Genomic DNA, 23227 nt, shown 5'->3' with positions numbered 1-23227 from the left:
CTTGTTGAAAGTACCCTTTTATAGCTGGTTGCCTTTATCTTCCAGTTCCCATTTTATGGTGACTTTGAAATTGAAGCTTTGGTCTAGGTGTTAAGGTTTTTACTCTGTAAAGAATAGAAGGAAATTGTTTGTTCTTCTTTCCCTCTGATTTTCCTGTTTTCAGTGTCAATCAGTACAGGAAAATAGCCAAATGATATCTTGTGTACTGATTTACTTATATGCTTGACATGAGTGAATTTGTCTTCTATGGTTCTTCTGAAGAAATTTATTCTTCAAGGAAGTGTTTATTTGAAATAGGTTTTAGAGTCTTCACTAAAAGTATGTCTTAGTACCTACTGGTGCTATTACTCATAATAAAAGGGGTTGTTAAAATTATCCAGAGGATTGTCTTGTTGAACTGAAATTTTCTTCTGTTAAATTTGCTGGTAATTTAATATTGGCGTGTCTGATTGAAGGGCACAGCCTAATCTTGCATCAACTGGCAAAATTATTTTGAAATGGAAAACCACATAGGTTTTATGATTAGGGAGATATTTGAGTAATTCCCTATGCAGTTCTTTATGTAAATGTGTGTGTACACATTTACTTAAAATTGCACACACAAATTGAATATATATATATATTGAATTGAGGCTTTTAGTTTCGATTCACGTCAGTTTGCATTGGCATTTGAGCAGGCTGAATTCCGTGCATTGTTTGTTCTAGAAATTCATCACAATTCTGTTCTCAAAGAGCTTTAATGTGTACACAGTTGGTGTGTAGAAAATTACTGTGCCAATTTTGCTTCATTGATTTTAACCTTCAGAAAAACTTAACTGGGAATTATTGCTGCATACCAGGCAAAGCGTTTCTGATTTGTTGTTGCATAGCACATTTAATTTTTCCCTTTGTGTGTTTGGTTCACTTTTCCAGTGGGTCACATCATTCAGGAAGCCCATCAACACACTGCTCTAAAAAGAGTGGCTCCCTAGATACCTCCAAAGTTTATATAGTGTCACAGAATAGCAGTCAACAGATGTCTGGGTCGATTTCAAAACCTTACCACAGACAAGGAGCAGTGAGTAAATATGTCATTGGATGGAAAAAATCAGAAGGAAGTCCTACACCTGAAGAATCTGAAGTTGCAGAATGTCATGAGTAAGCACTCTGTTTTACTTTATTGAGGGAAGAAGGGTAGTGAAAATCAATTTTAAAATAAAATGGAAAAAATTGCAAATCCTGTTTTGCCTTTAAATGCTCAGGGGTTTTTTTCTGTACCTTTATGTATCTAATGCTGCTTAACATTGGGGTAGTCCATGAGAAATGTGTTGTTCTTAGGTAGAAGAAAAAGTCTTGAATTCAAAGGAAAACATGCAGTACCTCAAATATAGAGAGATAATACTTTCACAATAGTGGATCAGTAATAAATAATGTTTGAATCTGCTGGTTAAAGCTGACCTTGAAATTCCTGCTGGCTTCAAAAATATTCTTCATGGATAATGTCTGTGATTGCTTTTTTTTTTGGTGCTGTTTCTCAATAAACCATAGCCAGTCACTGTCCATCTCAATAAATTGACAAGATGGCATGCAGTAATGTATGTAACATTTGCAATTGATGTAATGTAACATTTTCAAATGTTTATTGGGATTATTTTATGTTTAATAGGAATGGGTTATTTTTGTCTGATACCTAATTTTGCATATGTGTGCATTACTTCATGGCAAAAGTAATATTTAAAAATATATGCTAGAATATATATGCTATGAAATATGAATCTGAAGTTAAGCTCTTACATTCATAATTCTTAAAGGAGAAGATATTCTGGTTATATGTGTTCCTTTGTGTCAACAGAGGAATGATTTTGTTTCTCTCCCGCTAATTAATGTTTTAATTACATAAATTGTTTGGTCATAGTAGTATTTAAATTATAGTGGGCTAGCTTCCGGGTTTTCCCACAAATATTTGTATTTTGAAATCAATGAATTACTGAAACAATGTCTTCTTATTTTGAATGGCAGCCTTAAAATAAAATTGCATCATGAATTGGGGTATTTAGGCTAAAAAATGAAAAATTATCTTCAAGAGAATGTTCTGTTAAAGAACTATTAATTGAATATGACAGCACTTCCTATATCAAAAATATTTTCAGATTTTTCCATGGCATACAGAATTGCCTTACCTCTTTCTTTCTAGGAAAGCTCTCTATATCACAGAGAGGAAATATCTCTCTGAGGATAATTATGTTGAAATAAAATAGCATCTCTAATTAGCAGTGATGATGAATATCAGGTCAATTGCTGAATGTTGTGCCACTGTAGGTTATAATTCAGTGAGAATTACACCTTACCATAGCAAAGCTTATTTTCTCTCTGCTGAAGACAGGCACTGATGAGGCTGCACTTGGCAGAGAGCAATGGCTTCCAGTGTGTGCTCTCTGTGAGTCGCCATCTCCAGTTCCTTCCATTACATTCAGCCTGTTAAAGCCCTTTCTCTCCTTTCTCACTGGAAGGAGCTGAAGGCTAATAATTTAGTTTGACAGTCTTTTGCTGACTGTAACTAGATTTTTATGTGCTGATAGTTAAAGACACCTGTTGAATTTATCTAAATAGCTTTATGAAATTGCTGATAACAAAATATACTTACACTGGCCAATTGATTGCCAATACACTTCAAACATTGCTGTGATGACCATAGTAATTTTGCCAGATTATGAAGCTGGATGCAATATGGTACTATAAAATATCGGGTTGTTTATTTGCTATGGAACTAAAAGATAAAGTATTTTGCAATGAACCTTTGGAAATGTTGAAAAAAATATAACTTTTGTATTGATAGAGAAGTGCGGTGTGTAAAAAAGAGAGAGGCAAGCTAGGAGAAACAAGGATTCTGCTTTTTGAAATTGTTCTTTAGAATTCCTAAGCTCCATTTCTCAGTGGTTAAAGAATTTCATTTTGTACCCACAAACAGTTTCATAAAGGTTAAGAGATCAAAAAAATTTTCTAAACAGTGTGCTGTGTCAGGAGATATTCTAACAATTTTCACTTTGACAGAAAATTATTGCAGTCTTTCAAATCCAATTTCTTGCTAAAAACATCCATTTTCTCAACAGAGTGTATGATGATATTGATGCTGTGTCTGCATCGAGTCCACTCCAAACATCTGTCAGAAATGCTATTGTTGAAAGCCAGCAAGTCTTGTCCAAAGAAGATTTTCTGAAGTTGATGCTGCCAGACAGCCTCTCTATGGAGGAAGGGAGAAGAAAGGTTGGCTACTTCCTTTGGCTCCATTTGTTTCAGTCCTTCAGTAACCTTAGAAATGGTTTTCTGGTATGCCCAAAATTGCTATACAGAGTGCAATATTGTTTTCTACAAGCTGAGTCTATTCTATGGCAATGACCATAATTCCCAAAATATCATTTCCCACAAGGATGGGAAATGTTTGTTTGATGATTATTTATAAAATCCAGTGTTTGTTTAAGTATGTCTTTGCTTAGCTTGACCAGTGTAGGTTGAGCAACTTCGTTATAATTTGAAAGGTTAAAAGTGACATTTTCATGGAAGGGGACCTAAATTTGTACATTTTGTGTGATACTAAAACACGTGAATAAAAGTAGCCCACTTTCCTCTGCCCTGTAATAGTACCAACAATTTGCTAGAAACCCAAATCAGTTTCATGTGGGTATCAGTGGCAGCTGCTCTGAAGGCATAATTGTCAGTGCTACTGGAGAGCCTGGATCTAATCCTTATAGTATGAAGACAGTTGGTAATGCTTAATAGTTTCACAGTAAGTGGATAGTGATCTTAAAATTTGCTGCTCCCCAAAATAAATGGTTCTAAATGCTGTGCTTAATGTGGAATAAAGAACAAAGCAATTAAATTACTTGAGATAATTGTCACACTTCCATATTAAGTCAATGCTCTCTTAACCCACTGTGTTTATACAATATGCTAAATAGCATAATCATCATGTCTGAACAAAAGTAACATATGGGAATCTTGTAAGTGCAGAGTTGAATTTAAAATTCAGATCATATATATTTTATAATATGAGGTATGTTATGTGTGCATTATACATGCTTTTGTGGGTCATGTCCTAGAGGTTTTTATGATTTATGGTTGATACAATAATTGGAGGGGTTTTGTGAAGATTCCAAGAACTGCCAGTGTTTCTGGCTGCCTAAATAAGAATCAACTAAGAGAGAGGAGGTGTGGCTGAGATAAATGACTGCTGTCCCTTCCTCCCCAAGGCACCTAAACAAAAGTTAAGTAAGTGAGACCATGGGCCCTGACCCACAAAGAGCCCCAGCCACAGGAGTTGGCAGTGTACAGTCTGTGGCTATGCCTTCATAGAGGATAATAATCTTGATATTGGTGAGCCAGTTACCTTTGACAATGAAGTCAGAAATGAATGTGTGAGATTCTATGGTATATTCAGTGTTTGTTTCCTCTTAAGTATTTGTTCCGCATAGGAAACATGGAACGCACAATTAATCACAAAGGAAACATGTAATTGTGTGCAGGACAAACCAGTAGAATAATTAAAGCATTAACTGTGCTTTGTAGATGTAAAGAAAACTGTGTTTACAGTGCAGAGAAATGACTAACAAAGTGTACAAAGTGGAATGATCCAGCTTTACAATACAGTAGCATCTTGTTTTACTGTAGATATTTGGGTTGTGGTCTAAGTAACTTTTTGAAATGCATAAGCAGTTTTCACTGAACCCTGTTACCCTCTTTTCTAAGTCTGTTATGTGATATCCAGAGAGATGCAGTGCTTCAAGTAATTTTTATCATCCAATGAATTATGTGGCAGCATATATCAGTTCAGAATGCTTAACAGTAAAGCACAGTCATTTCAAATTAAAATCAAACAGTTCTGTGTATAGTCTTGCATACATGTTGCCAGAGTTGGTAACCTTATATACGTTTCTGTAAAACATTGCTGTCATAAGGCTGTGAAGTTTTCATTTAACATTTCGTGATTACTAAAACAGCACAGAATCTGATGAATTCATGGTGATATATTCCAAAATATTGAGAGGAAGTCTGAATATCCAATTCAGTAACTCCTTTGAGGCCCCAGTAGATCTGATATGGCAGAAGAAATCTCTGATCTTCTGTATTAGTTCAAGAATTCCAGAGTGCCTTTCCAGAAAAACACTCCCAAGAGCTGGTGATGGGGATATGATTGTATGAATCACTTCAACCAGCAATACATGCTCTTATTTTTATCTTTAGTTTTCATGCTATGGAAACCTTTCCCCCCGGAGGACGCTGTACCGCACGCTCTCTGATGAAAGCATATGTAGCAATCGAAGGGGATCTTCCTATGCCAGCTCTCGGAGCTCCATGATAGACCAGGCCTTGCCAAATGACATCTTGTTCAGCACTACCCCACCATACCACAGCACTCTGCCTCCCAGAATGAGCCTGACCCCTGGAATGGGAAATCTGAGAAGTAAGTCATTGTCACTGTCATTGCTGAGTTTTGAATATTTGTAGTGTGCTCAAACATATCACCAGGTATTATGTGAGATTTTACTTTTAAGGTGAAATTAAGAAATGTCCCTGCTCTAGTTATCCTAGTAAAAAAATATTTGGTCAGCGATACATGCTCATCTTGCCATTATTTCATATTTATCATGTTTGGAGACAATATTCACTTTACTTCCCAAAGAATTCTCATGAGACCACTGATATGCAAAGAACTGTGTCTGAAGATATTTCTAGTTATCCTTTTATTTTCCAGTGGTGACCTAATTAAGCCAAGTTGGCCTATTTTTTGTTGTTTTGGTTTTTTTTAATTTTATGTGCATTTGAATTATTGAAATATTCACAAATATATTTATACAATATAAATATATATACAAATATATTTAAACAATAGCTAAATGGAACAGCTTTTGTTTAGATGATCCTTTTAGTAACTTCTTAAAAGGAAATATGCAATAAATGTTTACTTTGACTTCTATTTCCAAATTGAATTTGCTAGTACTTTTTTAAACATACCAGTAAAAGCTTTAAAAAAGACATTTCATTTCTAATGGCAGCAGAAGAGTAGTCTGAGGTGCTAAGTTAAAGTTATTTTATGAATGTGGTTTTTTACTTGTGAAGCTTTTGTACGTGAGACATTTATTAACGCTTAGCTTGCAATAATTCCAGGATGAACTATGAAGTTTGTAGCAATTAAAAAAAAATCAAATGAAAAGCCCAAATCAACACAGAAAGATATGTATATTTAGGTTAAATATCTACATTTGTTTACTTAATAAGAGTGAATTGTTTTTTCAAAAATGCTGAATATATATGCTTTTCAGTTAGTTTAGGCTGACATATAGTGGACACCTGGAGTTGACATGCAATCTGAAAAAAACCCCCTCTTTTCTTTAGCTACTCTAATTTTGCATCACAGCTGACTGCAATTTAAAAAATGGACTCTGAAGTCCGTAGTTAAGAAGCTGTGGGTGAATTTCTTGAAAGCATTAAGGACATTTTAGGCCCCTGTCCAGGGAGAATGTGGCCAGATGATTTAAAAGAAGTAGCAATAAAAAGGGCTCTGTCATTTATCATGCCCTTCAGGATTTAGCAGTCATCTCCTAAGTGAGAAATAAGCTTTATATACAAAACACTTCTCTAGTTAGAGTGGCCTCAGCCATGAGACCAAGTTTTGGTCACTAACCACTGGTTAATTTTAAGTTGGTATCTCAGACAAGTGCTAAATTCCTGCCTCAGGTGAGAATGCATGCTTGGTGTGCTTTTTGCCATTCTAAAAATATTCTTCTATCAGAGTGAAACTCTTTACTATAAATTTAACCTGAGAGGATCCTTTTCCTTCATGGATGGCAAATGGAGATCCATTTTGTTTCACAGGAGATTAATTCAGTGGATTTTTGTTGTCTGTGAAGGAGCTGTATAGTACACAGGCATCCTGCTTGTATTTTCTTTTTTTGTTTTCCTCTATGTTAGGCCTTGTTTTTTAGAGCCATTTCTTGTGCATGTAAACATGCAATGAGATCAAAGCTTCAGCTTGCTTTTCTTCAGGAGATTGGCACAAGGCAATTAACTGTGTACATCCAAGCTTTATGCTGCTTCTCCAGCAGTCATATTTTAGTGGGTTTTGTATTAGTTCTGTCTTAGACACCTAATATTTCATTCTTGCTGCTTCTTAGATACAGAAAGTTATATATACACATACATGTAACTGGAAAAAAAACCCCATTAAATCAGTACCCTGTCAGTCAAAAACTGATCCAAGGCAATTCATGCTGTTTTCATATGCAACCTCTATTTTTCTGCTTCTGGTTCTGTGTTTTAAAAGTGCTTATCAATGCCACCTATATAGGATCTTTTGTGGTGTTTGTTTCAAGGATGATTTAATTGGTTATCTGTAATTACTCTGAAAAAAACCACATCATGGCTTGCCCACCTATGTTTCAAAAATAAGTTTAGTCAGTATCTCCATATGAGAAACTAATTTGGCTTTTTTTAGGAAGGCTGTATGTAGTCAGTGCCTAGTAGGCATTTACATTCTACAGCAGTGATGTGAGAGGTTTCTTTTTCATTTATAATTTTAACATAAGGTTGTGGTTTCACATATCAGGATTCTGAAATATCATGACAGATATCCTGTCATGATAATGTCTTTTGTGTATGATCTCAAAGCATTTTAATTTTACTGATATTTAATGTTTATAGATATCAGTGGAAATAGCATGGTTTTGGCTGAAATCAATTTAAGAAAGGTATATTCTTGCACATTATCTACATGGAATACTGTGGCAGCACCAAATCTCATGAGACCCCTCTAGCAAGGCAAAGAGTGTGATTAATAGGTGGTAAGCAAGGCCGCACCAAAACCAAAGAGTAATAGGTGACCCTGAAGGCTTTCAGTTTACTGGGAAATCAGAATTATGAGACAGAATGACCACACAAATAAAGAAACAGAAACTTCATCTGTGTGTGATGTTGACTGTAAGAAGATGGTGGGAAAAGTGAAGCTATAGGGCTTTTTAATTATTGTTTTATCACTGGGGAAGCAACATGAAAAAACAAATTGCTTTCAGTAAAGCCTGAATTGCAAGGTCTGACAGTCCAGTGCTGTTGATTGCAAACAGTACACAAATGTAGAAATATTCACTTAATTCTATCTTATTTTTAAATGAAACCAGAAAGGAGAATTTGTGTAGGTAAGAACTATGTAATTTTACCTTGGGGACATTAAGGATTCCCTGACTGAAACAGTGCTGTTCCTACTGAGTGATTCTAACATGCAGTTGCAGGTACAAATCTATGCCCTTCTTGCAAATTCATGGCAGATGAATGAGCAGGGAAAGAATTAAAACAATGAGAACCACTGATACTGAACCAGTGTAATAACTTAAGTGGGGAACCCAGGGAAACACATGGAGACAAATCTGATTTACACATCAGGCACCATGGTCCACTCTATCATGAAGCACAAAAAGAGAGAGGAAAGAAAATGCCCTAAGTGATAAAGGGCAGGATGTTCCTGTGCTGTGAGGAAAGGAGCGAGGTGCAGAACTGTTGCAGTGAAGAGGGTCATAAGGAAGGGAATATTTTACAGTGATATACTGACAAATTCTGAAAGTTCTCAGATTATACATGGCATAGGGAAAAAGATGCCAGGAGTGCAGGAACTATCTCTGCAACTATGTTCATAGATGAAAGTCTTATCTTCAAACTGCCTTACTGCCCATGTTAACTTCAATCCAAAACTAAACTTGTTGATAAGAAGCAGTATTAAAATGGAAGAGCATCACTGTATATTGGTGATGTGCAGTGGCAGGAGTTTGAAAATCAGTTTGTCAGCAAGCAGATAAAGGCTGTTGATTAATTCACACAACTGAAGTGTAGAGCATGTTTGGTGTTCCCTGTTCTCATACAGTGAATGGTTCACATTGCTACAACATGAGGCTGTCTTCAGTAAGAGAAGGGAAGGCAAAAGCGGTTATCAGGAGCACATGTGCCTGAGAGCCTTTGAGCAGGCTGGCATCCTTGAAGCAGGGCAACCCTGGGCAAAACTAAAGAAGGGAAGGGCTCAGCAGACAGATTTTGTTGCTTAAGAGGACTATAGAGATATAATTACTGATTGCAGGAAAGAAAAACAGACATCCCACAGAGTGTGGGATTTACATTTGTGTGAGATTTGATATATTTCTTCACCCGCAGCTTCTTTGGAGAGAATTTACTTGTTAAATGACATGTCTAGTTTGAAGCAAGGAGTATTTAGCAGATGATAGTTTTTGCATTATCTGCAGTCTCTGCATAAAAGTAGCAGTTCCAACTGAAGCAGGATAATTGCCTTGGAAGTAATATAGGTTAAGTCAGGTGAATCCTTCTTCTTTCTGCATAACTAGTTACTTTTTGTATATGGATGTATGTGGGACCAATAACCACCAATTTCAGGAGCTGTGTTGGAAACTGAACTGACCACAAAATTTTAAAAATATTTCTTGATAGTGCTTTATACTTTTATGCATCAGTAATAAAAATCAATAGAATTCCTAAGTGTAGGAAGTGACAAACTGAAAAGACTGGAAACTACAAGATTAATAATTTTATGCCAAAAGGAGTACAACAAATAAAATAATCTTTAAAACTGAAGATAACGCTGAAAACGTTTCCTCAAAGGAAATTGTGTTGCTTCAAAAGTCAGTCTTGTACACAGTAAAGTAGTGGCCTACTAGATTAGGCATGTCCTTCTGGATGTACAGAGGTAGGAATGCTTAAGCATCACTTGCCACCTTTGCACAAATCAAAAAGGGAGAGAAGCAACAGCTGCTGATGTGGCAGTCCTACACAGACAGAGTAAGGCAACAGCAAGGTAAAGAGGAGCAGAGAAGAAATGCAAATACAGGAGGCCACAAATAATTTATCTCACCCAGAGCACTCCTGGAATGCAAACAATATTCTCTGAAATTCAATGGCACCAAGGCCTGTTATTAGAGCTCATGTTTGGCATTTTTATTCTTTTTCTTCTTCCCCCTCTTTTTGCTCCCCCATTGCAGAAGAACACAATTTATGTCTTGAAAATGAATTATTCTGTAGTGGTATACTTATGCCTGTTCAGTTATTCCACTTAGACTTTCAGCCATCAGCATGAGCACTTGCATTTTCAGAGCTATCAATATTCAAATCTCTACCCTGGCAGGCTTTCTGCAGTTGAGTGGCTCTGTCAGGGCTTATGCAGGACTGAATAGGATCCACCCTAAGGTGAACTGAGGTTCTCACAGAGACAATGCATAATGAAGGATGACTACTGGTGAATATATCACTCCTACACTTTAATTTGGAGAGCTGGCAGCATCGTGCTGGGAGCAGGCTTCTTTCTGACAGGTTTCACAATCAGCCTCTCAGGCTGATCACACAAAAGCAAGGGCTGTCCCTTAGGGCCTGCCTGCTGGTCTAGAACCAAAAGCTGGCTTGCCAGTCTTTCAAACAAGGTATTCTGTCTATTTTCCACAACAGGGATGTATGAAACATTTGTACTTGCACAAATAAGGTTCTCACCATTCCCAAGTCATATACAGAATCTCAGAGCCTGCTCTGACTTTCAGCTTTCAATGTATTTGCACAAAGGCAGCCTTAGGTAAGGCTTTATGTATGTTTATACAGAACTGAAAATAAAATCTTAGTACAGATATATGAGTAGAATATATGTCTATAGTATATTTTCCATTTCATGTAACATCCACTTTTACATATTGAGAGTAGATATTGAGAAGGACATTTCTACAGAGTTTTGTCAAGCCACTTCCAAATGTAATGTAACAATACTGCATCTTTCATAAAAGTGTAGAACAAGATAAATTCCACAGTAAAGAGAATTGCAGCCTCGTCTGCAGGGACTCCTAATTTTTGACAGAGGATTGTAACCCTTCTTCACTTTCTTTTTCCTCGTATTTTGTATTCTTTTTAAGCAAGGTTTCTGCAAAGAATAGAGCATATCATATGTGTGAATCATTGCTCTGTGCAGTGGAATGGTTTGTAACAGCCTACTCTCTTTGTATTTTTAGGTCAGAATCTTTAAGTCAAATGGACATTAATATCAGGACAATGACAGCATGCCATTTCCTTAAATGCTAATGTATCTTCCACTTGTGTGAATGCATTTCTTCCTTCATTGTTTTTTGTGTTTGGTCTTTTCCTGGGAAAAAAATACTCATCTTCAGTATTATAGTTTAAATCACTGGAATGACTAGATGGAAATTTCCTCCTGAAATATTTGAGAAAAAATTACTATTTTGACCTTTTTGTTTCATTGGAGTGGATATGTTGGAAACAAAAATTCTCTTTGCCTGACAATACTGTGTGATGAAATTATTATATTCCATTGCTGACTTTATGGTTAAGATGAAATGTGATTGCAAGCAATAGTTTTGGTTTATGATCAGTTTTAAGAAACTGTGTGTCTGTTCAGTTTTAACATATTCACATTGATCAGAGTGGAGATTGCTATTGACAAATTAGGAACATGTAAAGATATTCAAGAAAATTATGAAAATTAGCATCTCCTATACTAAAATGTATATTTGTAGTACATCCTAGAATGTGCATAACTGAGAGGTTTGTTTGAACAGTTTATAGTGTATACATTTCATTTAATATATGATCTGTGTACCTTTTACAGTGTGTTACGGCTCACTCTGAAATCTCACCAAGTCTTACATCCTCAGAGATACAGCTGCAGATGTTAAACTAATAGGGTAATACTTTCATTGAGAAAGGGAGATTTGGATATAGGCTAGAATTTACAAATGCATTAAAAGAAAAGCACGTGGTTTATTTAATTGCTTCTGGAACAGGAATATTTACACTTTCAGAGTAAAACTCTGCATGTTTATATCTTTCATGTTGCTTCACAAATAGAACTTGGTGTATGTAGCAACTTTTCTGCTCAGCATTCAGGTTTAACATGCTGTGCTTTAGAATGGATGTTGCCTGCTCACATAGCGTTCTTATGAAAATGTGAGGGACACACCATGTACAGTGGCACCAAAAAATACCCCTTAAAACTGTGCCATCTTACTTTGCCAACAGTTAGAGATTGTTCCACCCCTACTGAGTATTGAACAGGAAAAGACAAACACAAGGGAAATGAAGATAAGCACTTTTTGCTTATACATTTTTTACAGATCATTATAGTAGCTTCAAAATTAATTGTACATAATTGTTATAGGAAGACTAATTATTGTGTTTATTGTTTAGATGAATTCTGGTTCTCAGATGGGTCCTTATCTGATAAAGCCAAATTCAATGATCCTGGCCTGATGCCCCTGCCAGACACTGCCACAGGGCTAGACTGGTCTCACCTGGTAGATGCTGCACGAGCGTTTGAAGGTAACAGGAAAATTTGAATAAAGATCAATGTTCAGTACACAAACTTTTTTTTAAATATATATTGTTTAGCCACATTTCAAATTGCAAAAATCTAGTGTTTGCCTCTGTAGCCCTTTAGTTCTTTTGGCAATATCAATTCTCAGTGTGGAAGATTGTCACTGAAAATTTGGGGTCTTCATGATACTCTCTATATCCATTTTAGATGCAATTCCTCCACTTTAGTGCCTAAGTGTCTTTTGTAATCAATTGCAAGGTCAGATCTTTGAAGGAGAGATTCAAAACAGTTTAAGTTAGATGTTTAAAATGAAACTGGGAATGACACCGTTTCTGGTGTTTATAAACTGGCATGTGTAGTCCAAATGACGTTGTGGTCCCTGTCAGTTTTCATAAGCCCTTGAAGACCAGGAGAAATGTACAGTGTATTTTGCAGTAGCAGGATTTGGGGTACAGGATACAGACCGGGTGTGCTTTATTAAATTATGGAACCAGATTAACCAAGGAAAAAAACCTCATCTGCTTCTGGGAGCTAAACCTACACTTAATGTCTAAGCAGAGAAAGCAGATGTTGGTTTGAGTGTTTATATGAATATACACATTTGAGTGTTGGTGTTTTGTTGTTTGAGAGGTGTTTGTTTAGTGCTGTCCTCATTAACTGGTGTTGCTTGCATTACTGAATGTAACCTGTGAATAAGGGATGACTTACCACAGTCATCGTTGTGTAAGATACAGGTCTTAACTTTGTGAAAACTGTCTGTGAATTTAGTGATTTGGATCTTTTCTTAACTTCTTTTAACCATGTAAATAAGTTTTCTGATTCCTTCCCAAAGCATAAAGTGATTATAGTACACTTTGACCAAAAGCTCTTCAGAACTATTTGTTGCACTAATTTAAATGGCATTGTGAAAACCCAAACCAACAGCAATGATTAGGAATTTGAAGAACTGCATTATTTCTTGACCTGATGTGCATTCATGACTATTCAATACTGCTCAAACATGGCTGTGGTAGCTGGCAGGAACTACTGTGACACTGAGAATCTTGACAGCTCTTCCCATGCATTCCTATGTTCAATTGCTCAGGGAACACCCTAGTATTTGTTACTGACATCTTCAACTACTAAAAAAAGGTTTGCATCAGTAAATGACTAGCTCTGTAACTTTGTACTTGAAGAATATTTTAAAATGCTAATAAAAATGTTGAGTTCAGCTGAGTGAAAGATCATTCTGTACCAGTTATGCTCCTCTATTTTTAGCTTTCTTTGAAAACTAATAGATTTTCATTCTTTTTACTACATAGTATCATGATTAAAATAATTTCACTTTGCTAAGTGTTATGTAAGTGTAATTACATTTGAATTTGAGAATGAGAGGTAGAACAATACAGCTAACCCACAGTGCTGTATCCTAGGGAGGAAGGGTATTAATTTGTTGGCTTTTAATTGCAAATAACTTAGATATATCTGTAGATAATGCTGAAAAACTGATGGTCTGAGTTGCAAGACAGAAGCTATTTATTATATATTTTTTTGGTTTATTGTAAGATTTTGAGTAGTAAATAATAATCTATTTTTGTATGAAGGAATATAATTCTTTTCTGTTTAGGACTCTACAGTAGAGACATATGTGTATATGGTAGATGGTTTATACAATGTTTTGACTAAATTCATAGTGCTGCAACTAGAAACCTTTTCAGGGAATGGAATTTTTAAACCCTTATTCAACTTCATCCTATGTCTTGCAATTTGAAAGTAATTTAAGAAAGAATAACTGATAGGCATGTCATAAAAGATCACTGGAAAGAAATGTGTTGCATATGAATTAACAGTGCAGTTTCCATGTGTATTTTAATATTGTTTACTTAGAAGCTGCTTCAACATTCTTTTTAAAAATAGCTTGGAACTACTGTTCTGCATTCCATCAATGAGAAAAAGAGAGTGGATGATTCTAAAGTTTGTCCACTTCTCCACTTCTGAATATAAAACTGCTTTGATCTTTTTTTTTTAAACTCGATGAAAATGGGATCACATTTCATATAGGACCATATTAAAAAACCAAAAAAAGTAAACAAAACACCTGCCTCCCCACTTTCAATGGAAAGGATCACCAAAATTATAAGAATTTTTTAATACTGAACCTGTGAAATTAGAGGTTTTCTCTAGTTTGGCTTTGCCAGCCTGATATTTTGAAATTGTGTTCTCTTCTAGAACCTAGATATTGGTCTTAACTTTAATTTTTTCTTTGTACAATGTCTTTTCTTACTATGAGTTTATTAGGATTACCAATCTGATTCCAAGGTCATAGTTTTTTCCTCGTTATCTCTCTAGATTATGTGTTGACAATTTATATAATTTGATCAGTTCAACATCCCTAGTGTGGACCTTATGATCTTTCATCTCTGTCTCAAAAAGCATTTGTATCTTGATTAATGTTAGATGTAGACTTTTTATGTGCTTACATTGTTGCCATCAGTTGGATTAAGAACTAAATTAGTAGGAAGATTTTTGCTACCATCATCCTTACTCAGAGTTTACATGTGGATGTAGCAAGAGCAGTAGTCTCATTTTTCACTTTGTTCCTCTTCTCAGAGGAAGAGTGGACAAGGCTGTTTATTAGTTGTACCTTTTATTCAGCTGAAGCCTTGATCCTGATGGAAGATGCTATTACTATTGTTTTGTTTTGTTTTTAATTGAAAGTATGGTGGTAATGCTTTTCTCTTTGTCAGGATTTAATTTTCACTGCATTTACTTGAGAAAAACCTTTGTGCAAAGCTGAATATTTTACTTCAAACTTTTTCTGAAAATCCTCTCTTATTCCTAAGACAGGTGTTCACAGTGTAATGGAAAGCTGTGCATGCATTAAATCCACAAGCTCCAGAAGCTGCAGGGTTCTTTGCTTGAGCTGCCTCTGTGGAGGGTCAGTGCCCATAAGCTGGAGCACAGTGGAGCATTATTTTTACACTCTGCACTCCTTCCTTTGCTAGACATGGTTTTGATTCTGATATCTCTCCAGAGATTATATTTGGCATGCATGCTAACATCAGTCCAGTCAGTAGCAAGGGGAATCCTCCCATTTCTGCCATGCATGGATCGGCTACTTCCAGTTCCTGTCTCTTATTTCGTTGGGAAGTGCAGAGAGACATAACCAGGGAGGAGTTCACATGATGGAAATACTCTGTTGTAATGTTCCTGTGTCCATCCCTGGAGCAAAGAATAAAAAATAGATAGGACTCTATGTGACTGTACAGCAAAAGAGGGAGAGTAGTTGGGGTGAAAAATAAGAAGTTAACGAACCAAAAAGAAAGAAAGCATGCTCAACTGAGTAAAGATAAAGATATGGGAGAATAAATTGGAACGCCAAATTTGAAAAAGGAGAAATCCCAGACAAGACTAAGGGAAAATCAGAGATTTAATTTTTCAATTCTCTTTTTACATTATCCTTCCAATAGATCTTCCAAAAGATCAAGTTAGGGAAGAAGGACTGGCTTTCAACATGTGTTGATGACTTTTTTTATCTTTTCCATGTTTTGAGGACAAAAAAGAGAAGCATTTTTGGATGTCCATACCTGCTACTACAATCGTAAAAGACAGCTGACACAAATACAAATATTGAATATTGTTATTAGTAGAATTGTGTACTATTTGTTCTATTTCAAAGTGGGTTTATTATGCTTTAAAATAATTATTTAGTGTTTGATAAGTCGTGTTGTGAGCATTAAAAGCCTAAGATAGTCCTTCTGACATCCCTGTTCATTAAAATTGGCGGTTTCAACTCCTGATTTTTTTTCCAGGTGATTTTTATGAATGTCTACTGGTGCCAATCAAAATGCAGTGTTTCTTAATGCAAATTTATCATTGCAGAAACATCTGTGCTATTATAATTAATGTTATTTTAATACTTTGATTTAAATTCTTCATAGCTAAATGTAATGCTGCACATAATATAATGAGAAAGAAGTGGATCATTTAGCATGACAGATAATTATTTTAACTAAAGTAGTGTGTTAAACTGCTAGAAAAAGAAAAAATAACAATATTTAGTTAACATTTGATGATTTCTAGGGCATGCATGTGTAACTCTTTTTGCTTCAATGCATATGTCAGTATATGTTTGTGGGTAGACTTTACCTTAACAATGAGAGAGTGGCTTCATGCACTATACTCATTTTAGCCTTTTCTGCTTCCAGTACATCAAAATTGCCTGGAGTTTTTTCTGGCCTCTGTTAGTGGTTTGGAGCAATGAAAATACAGATTCAAACTCTTAGTGGTTACAGCTGTATGACTCTTTTACTGTAAATTTAAACATTAATTTTTGTCTCATCTTTGGTCTCGCTAAGTCAGTTCTTTAAACTTTTGATATAAAGACCAATATATTATTTGTAAATAGTTTTCTGTGGGTGGACTGTCTTTGGAGTTTGGCAGGGACGTCTCATTTAAAAATAAGACCTCTGAGATTTACATGCATTATCTTCTGTTTAGTATATACATTTTGATTCAATTGAATAGGAAGGGTATCTGTAATTTGGAGGAGGCAGAATCTAGGTCTACAGCATCATACCCAGAAATACACTTAATTTTTCTTTATAAAAACTAGTTGTTTTAATGAAAATGTTAATACTATGAAGGTGAAATTAATTATCTGTGTACTTCAGACTACTTGTTTACACTGTCTTGTTTCTGGGCTACACACTGTGTTTGATCTGGGAAAGGAAGTTTTATTTATCTGTACAAAGTAAATCTATTTATCTTAGTAGGTTTCAAATCTGCAAATGATGTCATTGATTATGTGTTTAAAATTACAGTCTTACCTTATTGTCAGAACATATGGAATAATCGTGTTCATATTTGAGATCCATCAGTATTCAGAAATAAGGCTAAAAGCAGGGGAAATGTGCTGCAGTCTTGAAACTGGACAAAATCAGAAATGCAACTTTTGTTCATTGTATTATAGAATGAATTGGCGATCTGTGCTATGCTGAAGGGGTTTTTTAAACCAACAAAGAGCATTTTAGTGATTTCCTATTTTTGTTTGGTAGAACTTGTCCTTCCTGTTTGCAGAGATCAGGCCTGTATTCACTGTTTGTGTCCTTAAGAGTTTGAAGGATTGTCCTGTTATGTAGCCTGCCAAGTGGCCAGGCTGTGTCACAACCCTGGGTGTTGCTATCAGAGACGTGGGGTGCGGCGCCTCATACTTACTGTGATGTTGGTGTTGAGTAGAAATGGCCTGGCAAGGCTGGGAGTGAGCACAGCAGGAACTGCACGGGAACATCCCACTGCTGCAAGGGCCACAGCTGCTCCAGTGGAGATGGACTCTGTTGTTTATAGGAACATTCTAAATCTTATTCCAGGTTTTGACTCAGATGAAGAATTTGGGCCGTTCTGTCATCAGACGCCGTTTCTAGGTGATGGTCTGGGATTGATGACTTTTGCCTTTTGTAAACTTTTTTTGGTACTTCCTATGTTTGCACGTTTGCATGATAATGCAAGCTTTGGGCCTGGTGGGGTGGTACAGCAAGGGGAGAAAGGGCAAGGCAGGCATGTTGTCGCCAGAATTCATACAAGCCTACAGACATGGATTTTGTTTGGCAGAAATAAGCTAAATCAATCTCCACAGAATATGGATTTTAGTTGTTTGGTTTTGGTTTTTTTTTTCCTTTAAGAAGACAAATTAAATCCTAATGAATGCATCATTTACTCCTGTTCTGTGCAATGATGATCTGCATGGCATACTTCTATCATGTGGTGACTGATGTATTTTGGCAACCACACTGTATATCCATAGGTAATTGCATCTGTGCTTGTTAGATTATGTTCTAGTGAAATTCAATGCAGATAACAGAGTGCTTTAGTAATACCTATAATAAAAGCTCAATTGATAAAAATAGTGTGAATTTATTGGTTTTGAAGTATGCAGATTACCATCAGCTTCTGCAAATGCTTGAGACAGTAAAGCAGTATGAAAAGTGAAGATTTCTAGGGAATCTGATGGCTTTAAGTCCATGGAAAAAATGCAAACCTTTTTGCTGAATTATTACTGTCGTTGGTTGTGGACCTGAATTCTGTAATGGTTTTCTGCATATTTCATCAAGACCAATTTACTGTTCATATCAGCATTAAGTGGTCTGGACTAAACTGTCATGCTGCTGATAGACATAAAAAAATTGCTTTGGGGTTGCCTTTGGATGCAGGTGTGGGGAAGCCAACTAGTTGGTGCATACGTCTGCTGGTTATCTTCAAAGCTGAGATGTAGAAGCCTACATCCATTTTTGCTAACTGAACCAGAATAATGGCTGTAATATAGACTTTTATTTTGTCCAGTTTTAGAGGTATCCTTATGTTACTTTTTTACAGATCAGAGAGTAGCATCTTTCTGCACCTTGAATGATATGCCGCAAGCTCAGGGCTTGGAAGGAGCACAGGAGTTACCTTTGGATGAGAGTCCCCCAGATGGAAAAGATTTCCTTGAGGATGCGGGGTATGTCAGAATTAAAGGCATGTTTCTTTCAAAATGCATGATTTATTTCATTTTTCTTATTTTAAGGAAAGATTTTCTCTTAATGTTGCATGTCAAATTGCCTGTATGCATGTTTCATGGCTGTTTGATGGCAGACTTGTTGCCTGGACTTATAATTTCTTTAATTTTGAAAAATTTTGTTTCTTCAAATCAACTTCTCTCTCACTGCAATAGGTCTGTAATGCAGATCAAGGTTAGATGCAGAATTTCAGATAATCAAATTTCTTACTGTATTCCTCCTTTACAATAATAATTTTTGTTACATTTATTTCTGTTTTCTTTTTCATAGAACTAATAACAGGAGCTCAACTCTGTAGGATGCAATAATCTAATTGGCAGCAAATGTCTCAAACCTTGGAACAGGGTCTATCCTATCTTAGCAAGTATTTGCTATTTGCAAACCTGTAATTTTTCTTTTATACGGAGGTAAAATAAATAAAGAGAATCTGTAACAGAGGATTGCAGATTTTATGCCAAACTACCCAATTCTCCAAATTCTTCCCAGTGCTGTGAGAGAAATGATGACTTTTTTTCCCCCCTGACTCTCCACCTATCCTGCTCTAAGGAGTGTACTTGTTAATTTAAAGATCATTCTTGTTATAGATTCAGCAGCATAATCTGTCCACCACTACACTTTAAAAGAAAAACACATCTTTGATTAGTTTTGCTCTTGAATTTTAGGAATGGAAGAATGGGAAATAGAGGGAGCAGTCTTCTTGCTTGTTAGACTATCACAATTTAAATTGAACCAATTTTACACAAATTAGCTTGCTTATATGGTAAAGCACATTTATTGTAATGACTTTTAAGTCCATATCTTTCCTGAGGCTAATGATCAGCAAGGACTGCAAAAGACTGTTAAAGATTTTTCCCTTTTAGCCATGGCAAACCTGGCAGATTTGTGCAATTGCATGAAGTAGCTGATTCAGCTTTGAATGCCCCTCTCTTCACCTGCTCTCTTTTAGACACAATTACTCACATGATGGCTAATTGCATCTATAATGTACATGGGACTGTCTCCCACAGTACTCATTGTCATTCAGAAAACAGAAGTTATCTCAGTATTTTCCCTCAGTCATGCATTTGATTAACCTGTGGCAATATTTTATGTTTTGACCTTTAAACAAAATATTTGTCTCCATTCAGCCATAGGTTTATCCTTTACTGCAAATGACACTATTGTACAGCAGACAAAAGAACTTTTTACAGCTCTTTTGGTTTGCAGTAATTGCTGCTGCATCTTGCTTGAGATTAGTGCTTATCAGAAAGCAGCTTGTTAACCACAGTGCCTGCACACCATGGAGCAGTGAGTGTGACTTGCACTGTGAGGGTATGTGCTAGTCATTCCTAAACATTGCTTCTTAAAATGATTGTTACTTCTGCCTGATTTGCATGGGAAACAGTGCTGTATTTCAGATATTGCAGGACTCTATTTATGTTCTAGTAATAGTCTTTTACTGATGCCGGTTTTGTCTCCATTTTCCTAACTATGATTGGTTTCCTTTGCTATTACTAAAAGTGTAACTCTGCTAAAGCTGGGAAGAAGATGTTTTTCACTAACTCAGAGTGAAGGTAGTGGTTTACTTTACAGGGAACATGCTCCAAGTACTCTGACTGGAAAAGTAAACCAGCTGGAAGTCATCCTCAGGCAGCTACAAACTGACCTGAGAAAGGTAAGAGACCACAAGCACCATAACTGTTCCCCAGTTTTAGTAGTTTTATTTTTGCAGAGAGATCACCAAGGGCTTGAAAGAAGTACATGAGTTAAAGTAGACAGGAGGACTCAGTGGTTGCTCGGAGCACTGAGGTGCAGAAGGTCCTGTGGGAATGGTTATGTGGGGAAATTGGCCCAAGGCAAAGTAGTTTATGGTTCTTTACTTCAGAACAACAATCCTACAAACAGTCATACCCCAGAAAAAAGGAAACACTTCATCTTTATTTGTGGTACTTTGTATTTACCATAGGATAGGGATATGGACAGGGCACCATTGGTAAGTAGTGAGCACCCCAGTTTTGTCATACTTATTGCCTTGTGCTACCTTGCTCATGTAGCAACGACTTGATTTGTGCCTCATTTGCTGTCAAAATTCTGAGCTGGAGATATTGCCAGGATAATAGAAATGAGGCTGCTTTTGGTAGGAAAATAATCATGTAAGAGAAAATTTTGAAATTAGATATTGTTCTTCCTTGTTTGAAATCTATTACTTACAACTTGGGCTCTCACATATAATTTATTACTTACAGTTAACAGTTGTCAGAATGAATTAGGGAGCTCAACAAAATATAACAGTTGTGACTCACATAGAAATATTAACAAAATATAAATGTTGTCATCACAACTACTCACTTTGCTCAACTTGTATCTTTGTTAACCAGGAAAAACAGGACAAAGCAGTTCTCCAAGCAGAGGTGCAGCACCTGAGACAAGATAACATGAGACTTCAGGAAGAGTCTCAAACAGCAGCTGCTCAACTGAGGAAATTTACAGAATGGTTTTTTAATACGATAGACAAAAAATCCTAATGGCTGGGGCCCTGCAAAATACTTATTTGAACAACCTAACAGCTGTATCTTTGAAATAGCAGGGTAATAATTTCACTGTGTTCACAATCCATTTTAGGTGTTTCTGCTACATTTTCTGTCCAGCTTTATTCATCTGAAAAGGAGAGAGAACTGTGGCAACCTGTCTTTAAATTCATATGAAGAAAGCAGAGAATAGCAGATACTTGTTTGTGTGCAGATGAATGTAAAAAATCCTTAGTGTCATTTTAGACATTTTTAGAAGTTGCTCTGGCTGGGGCTTGCCTGAAGAGGAATATTTGGGGTTTTAGTTCCTTCATTTCAGGTGTGCTGGTGAAGATGTTAAAGCAATTTAAATTAGCTTGGGCTTCAGTATTGTAAGATAAAAAGAATAACCAGACATATACTTTAATGTTTAAAAGGTGCTCTATTTTTTTGTATGTACAGTAGTTTTATTTCCACAGTCCACATTGTCATAGCAATAAGAATGGAGGTATAGTGAATAGTCACAGAGCTGTGTTTATAAAATGTTAGCACTGACGTGTTTAACACTAGTTTGGATGCAGATACATTAGAGATTATTTATTTGCAGGAACAAATGGTGCCTGAATATAAACAGTGTTCTGATTTTCTAAAAATACACATGCCTTGTAAATGGCTCACCGGGGTTAGCCCACTTCCAACTTCAGTTACTTTTGTATAGTTGATGTTCAGCTAAACAGCTACACTGCTTAACTATGGAAATCATGTATGCTGTGAGCCAACCAATCAGTTGTACAATGCCAAATTTGTTTATCTTTGTACAGAAGCTTTGATCAAGTGTCTTGTATTTAACACCTTTATTTAAGCTTATTTAACCTTAAATTGTTGTTTTTATAAAGTTTGTTTTATCTGCACTATGGTGAGGTCAGTTGGTTGCAAGTTGTAATATTTTGAGCTTGCCAAGACTGTACGGAGGAGTTCTAGAAAATTCTAACAATTGGATGCTGCTAGTACACAATTGATTTGTTTGTATGCTTTAACATTTTTAACCGTTTAATTTGAAATGAACATACATCCTGCTTTTTTAATAAATGTTAAAAATCTAAACCTGAAATATTTTATCTTGTATTATCTGAAGTCATTGTTACCAGTAACAACTCGGGTTTCTGTTCAGCTCAGTCCCTGGGCTCTTCATCCAGAGGCAGTCCAACCCCTCAGAGCTGTCAGGATCCCTTGTTATTGAGGAGGGCTTGCCACCATTATCACCATTACCCGTTAATTTCTTTGGTGCATCCTGGCCTGGAACCCAGGAGTTGGCTTCCCCGGTCTGAACAAAAGCTGTTTGGGCTGGTCATAGGCATTGATTAGTGGCCTAGGAGAAAAAATATCCTGCTTTGCTGACAAACACATCCTGGAGAAAATGTTGAAAAGAGGTTTAGTTTCTTCATATTTCCTTATATGTTAGTTGTAGCAGGAAATAACTTGCCATCTTCATGTGCCAGCAACTGAGAATTTGATTGCAGTGTTAGCATTTGTGCAAATATGTAACAGTATGTGTACAGTACTGAGCTTCAAGTCTACATGAAAAAAGGATATCTTTGCAAAATGAAGTGAGGCTAATGAGCACATTTGAGTTACCCTGATGAAAAAAAAAGGCCAAGACCATAGTTTTATCCCAGTTTCCTCTTGGCTGCTGAATGCGTTCAGGCAAACCTATGGAAAATTATTGAATAATTAAAAGATATATTCAACTCATGCAACTAAAATTCCATGTCTATTGTTAGTGCACATTGGCTGAGAAATATTTTATAAATTGAAGAAATGTCTGTCACTGCTGTAACAATTATTCTGAGAGACGGTTCTTAGGAAAGGTTGTA

General features: G+C 36.1%; 1 protein-coding gene across 6 annotated transcripts in view; it reads left to right on the top strand.

Moving 5' to 3' along the window:
- Window positions 1-22464, top strand: part of SIPA1L2 (signal induced proliferation associated 1 like 2) — a 125822-nt gene extending 103358 nt beyond the window's left edge. For 2 of the 6 annotated variants that reach the window (XM_074537483.1, XM_074537485.1), the window contains 8 exons: window positions 913-1137; window positions 3090-3243; window positions 5218-5437; window positions 12208-12339; window positions 17683-17736; window positions 18686-18809; window positions 20440-20521; window positions 21225-22464. In XM_074537483.1, coding sequence (XP_074393584.1) covers window positions 913-1137; window positions 3090-3243; window positions 5218-5437; window positions 12208-12339; window positions 17683-17736; window positions 18686-18809; window positions 20440-20521; window positions 21225-21371 — 1138 coding nt within the window. In that variant the 3' untranslated portion in view covers window positions 21372-22464. The remainder of the gene's footprint in view (window positions 1-912; window positions 1138-3089; window positions 3244-5217; window positions 5438-12207; window positions 12340-17682; window positions 17737-18685; window positions 18810-20439; window positions 20522-21224) is intronic. The other 4 variants (XM_074537484.1, XM_074537486.1, XM_074537487.1 and 1 more) reach the window with 3 other exon arrangements.
- Window positions 22465-23227: the final 763 nt, after the last annotated feature.

The sequence above is a fragment of the Zonotrichia albicollis genome, chromosome 3, assembly GCF_047830755.1.
Source record: "Zonotrichia albicollis isolate bZonAlb1 chromosome 3, bZonAlb1.hap1, whole genome shotgun sequence".
Classification (NCBI taxonomy): Eukaryota; Metazoa; Chordata; class Aves; order Passeriformes; family Passerellidae; genus Zonotrichia; species Zonotrichia albicollis.
Note: the sequence above shows the minus strand (reverse complement) of the source record. Positions and strands in the feature narration are given on the sequence as shown.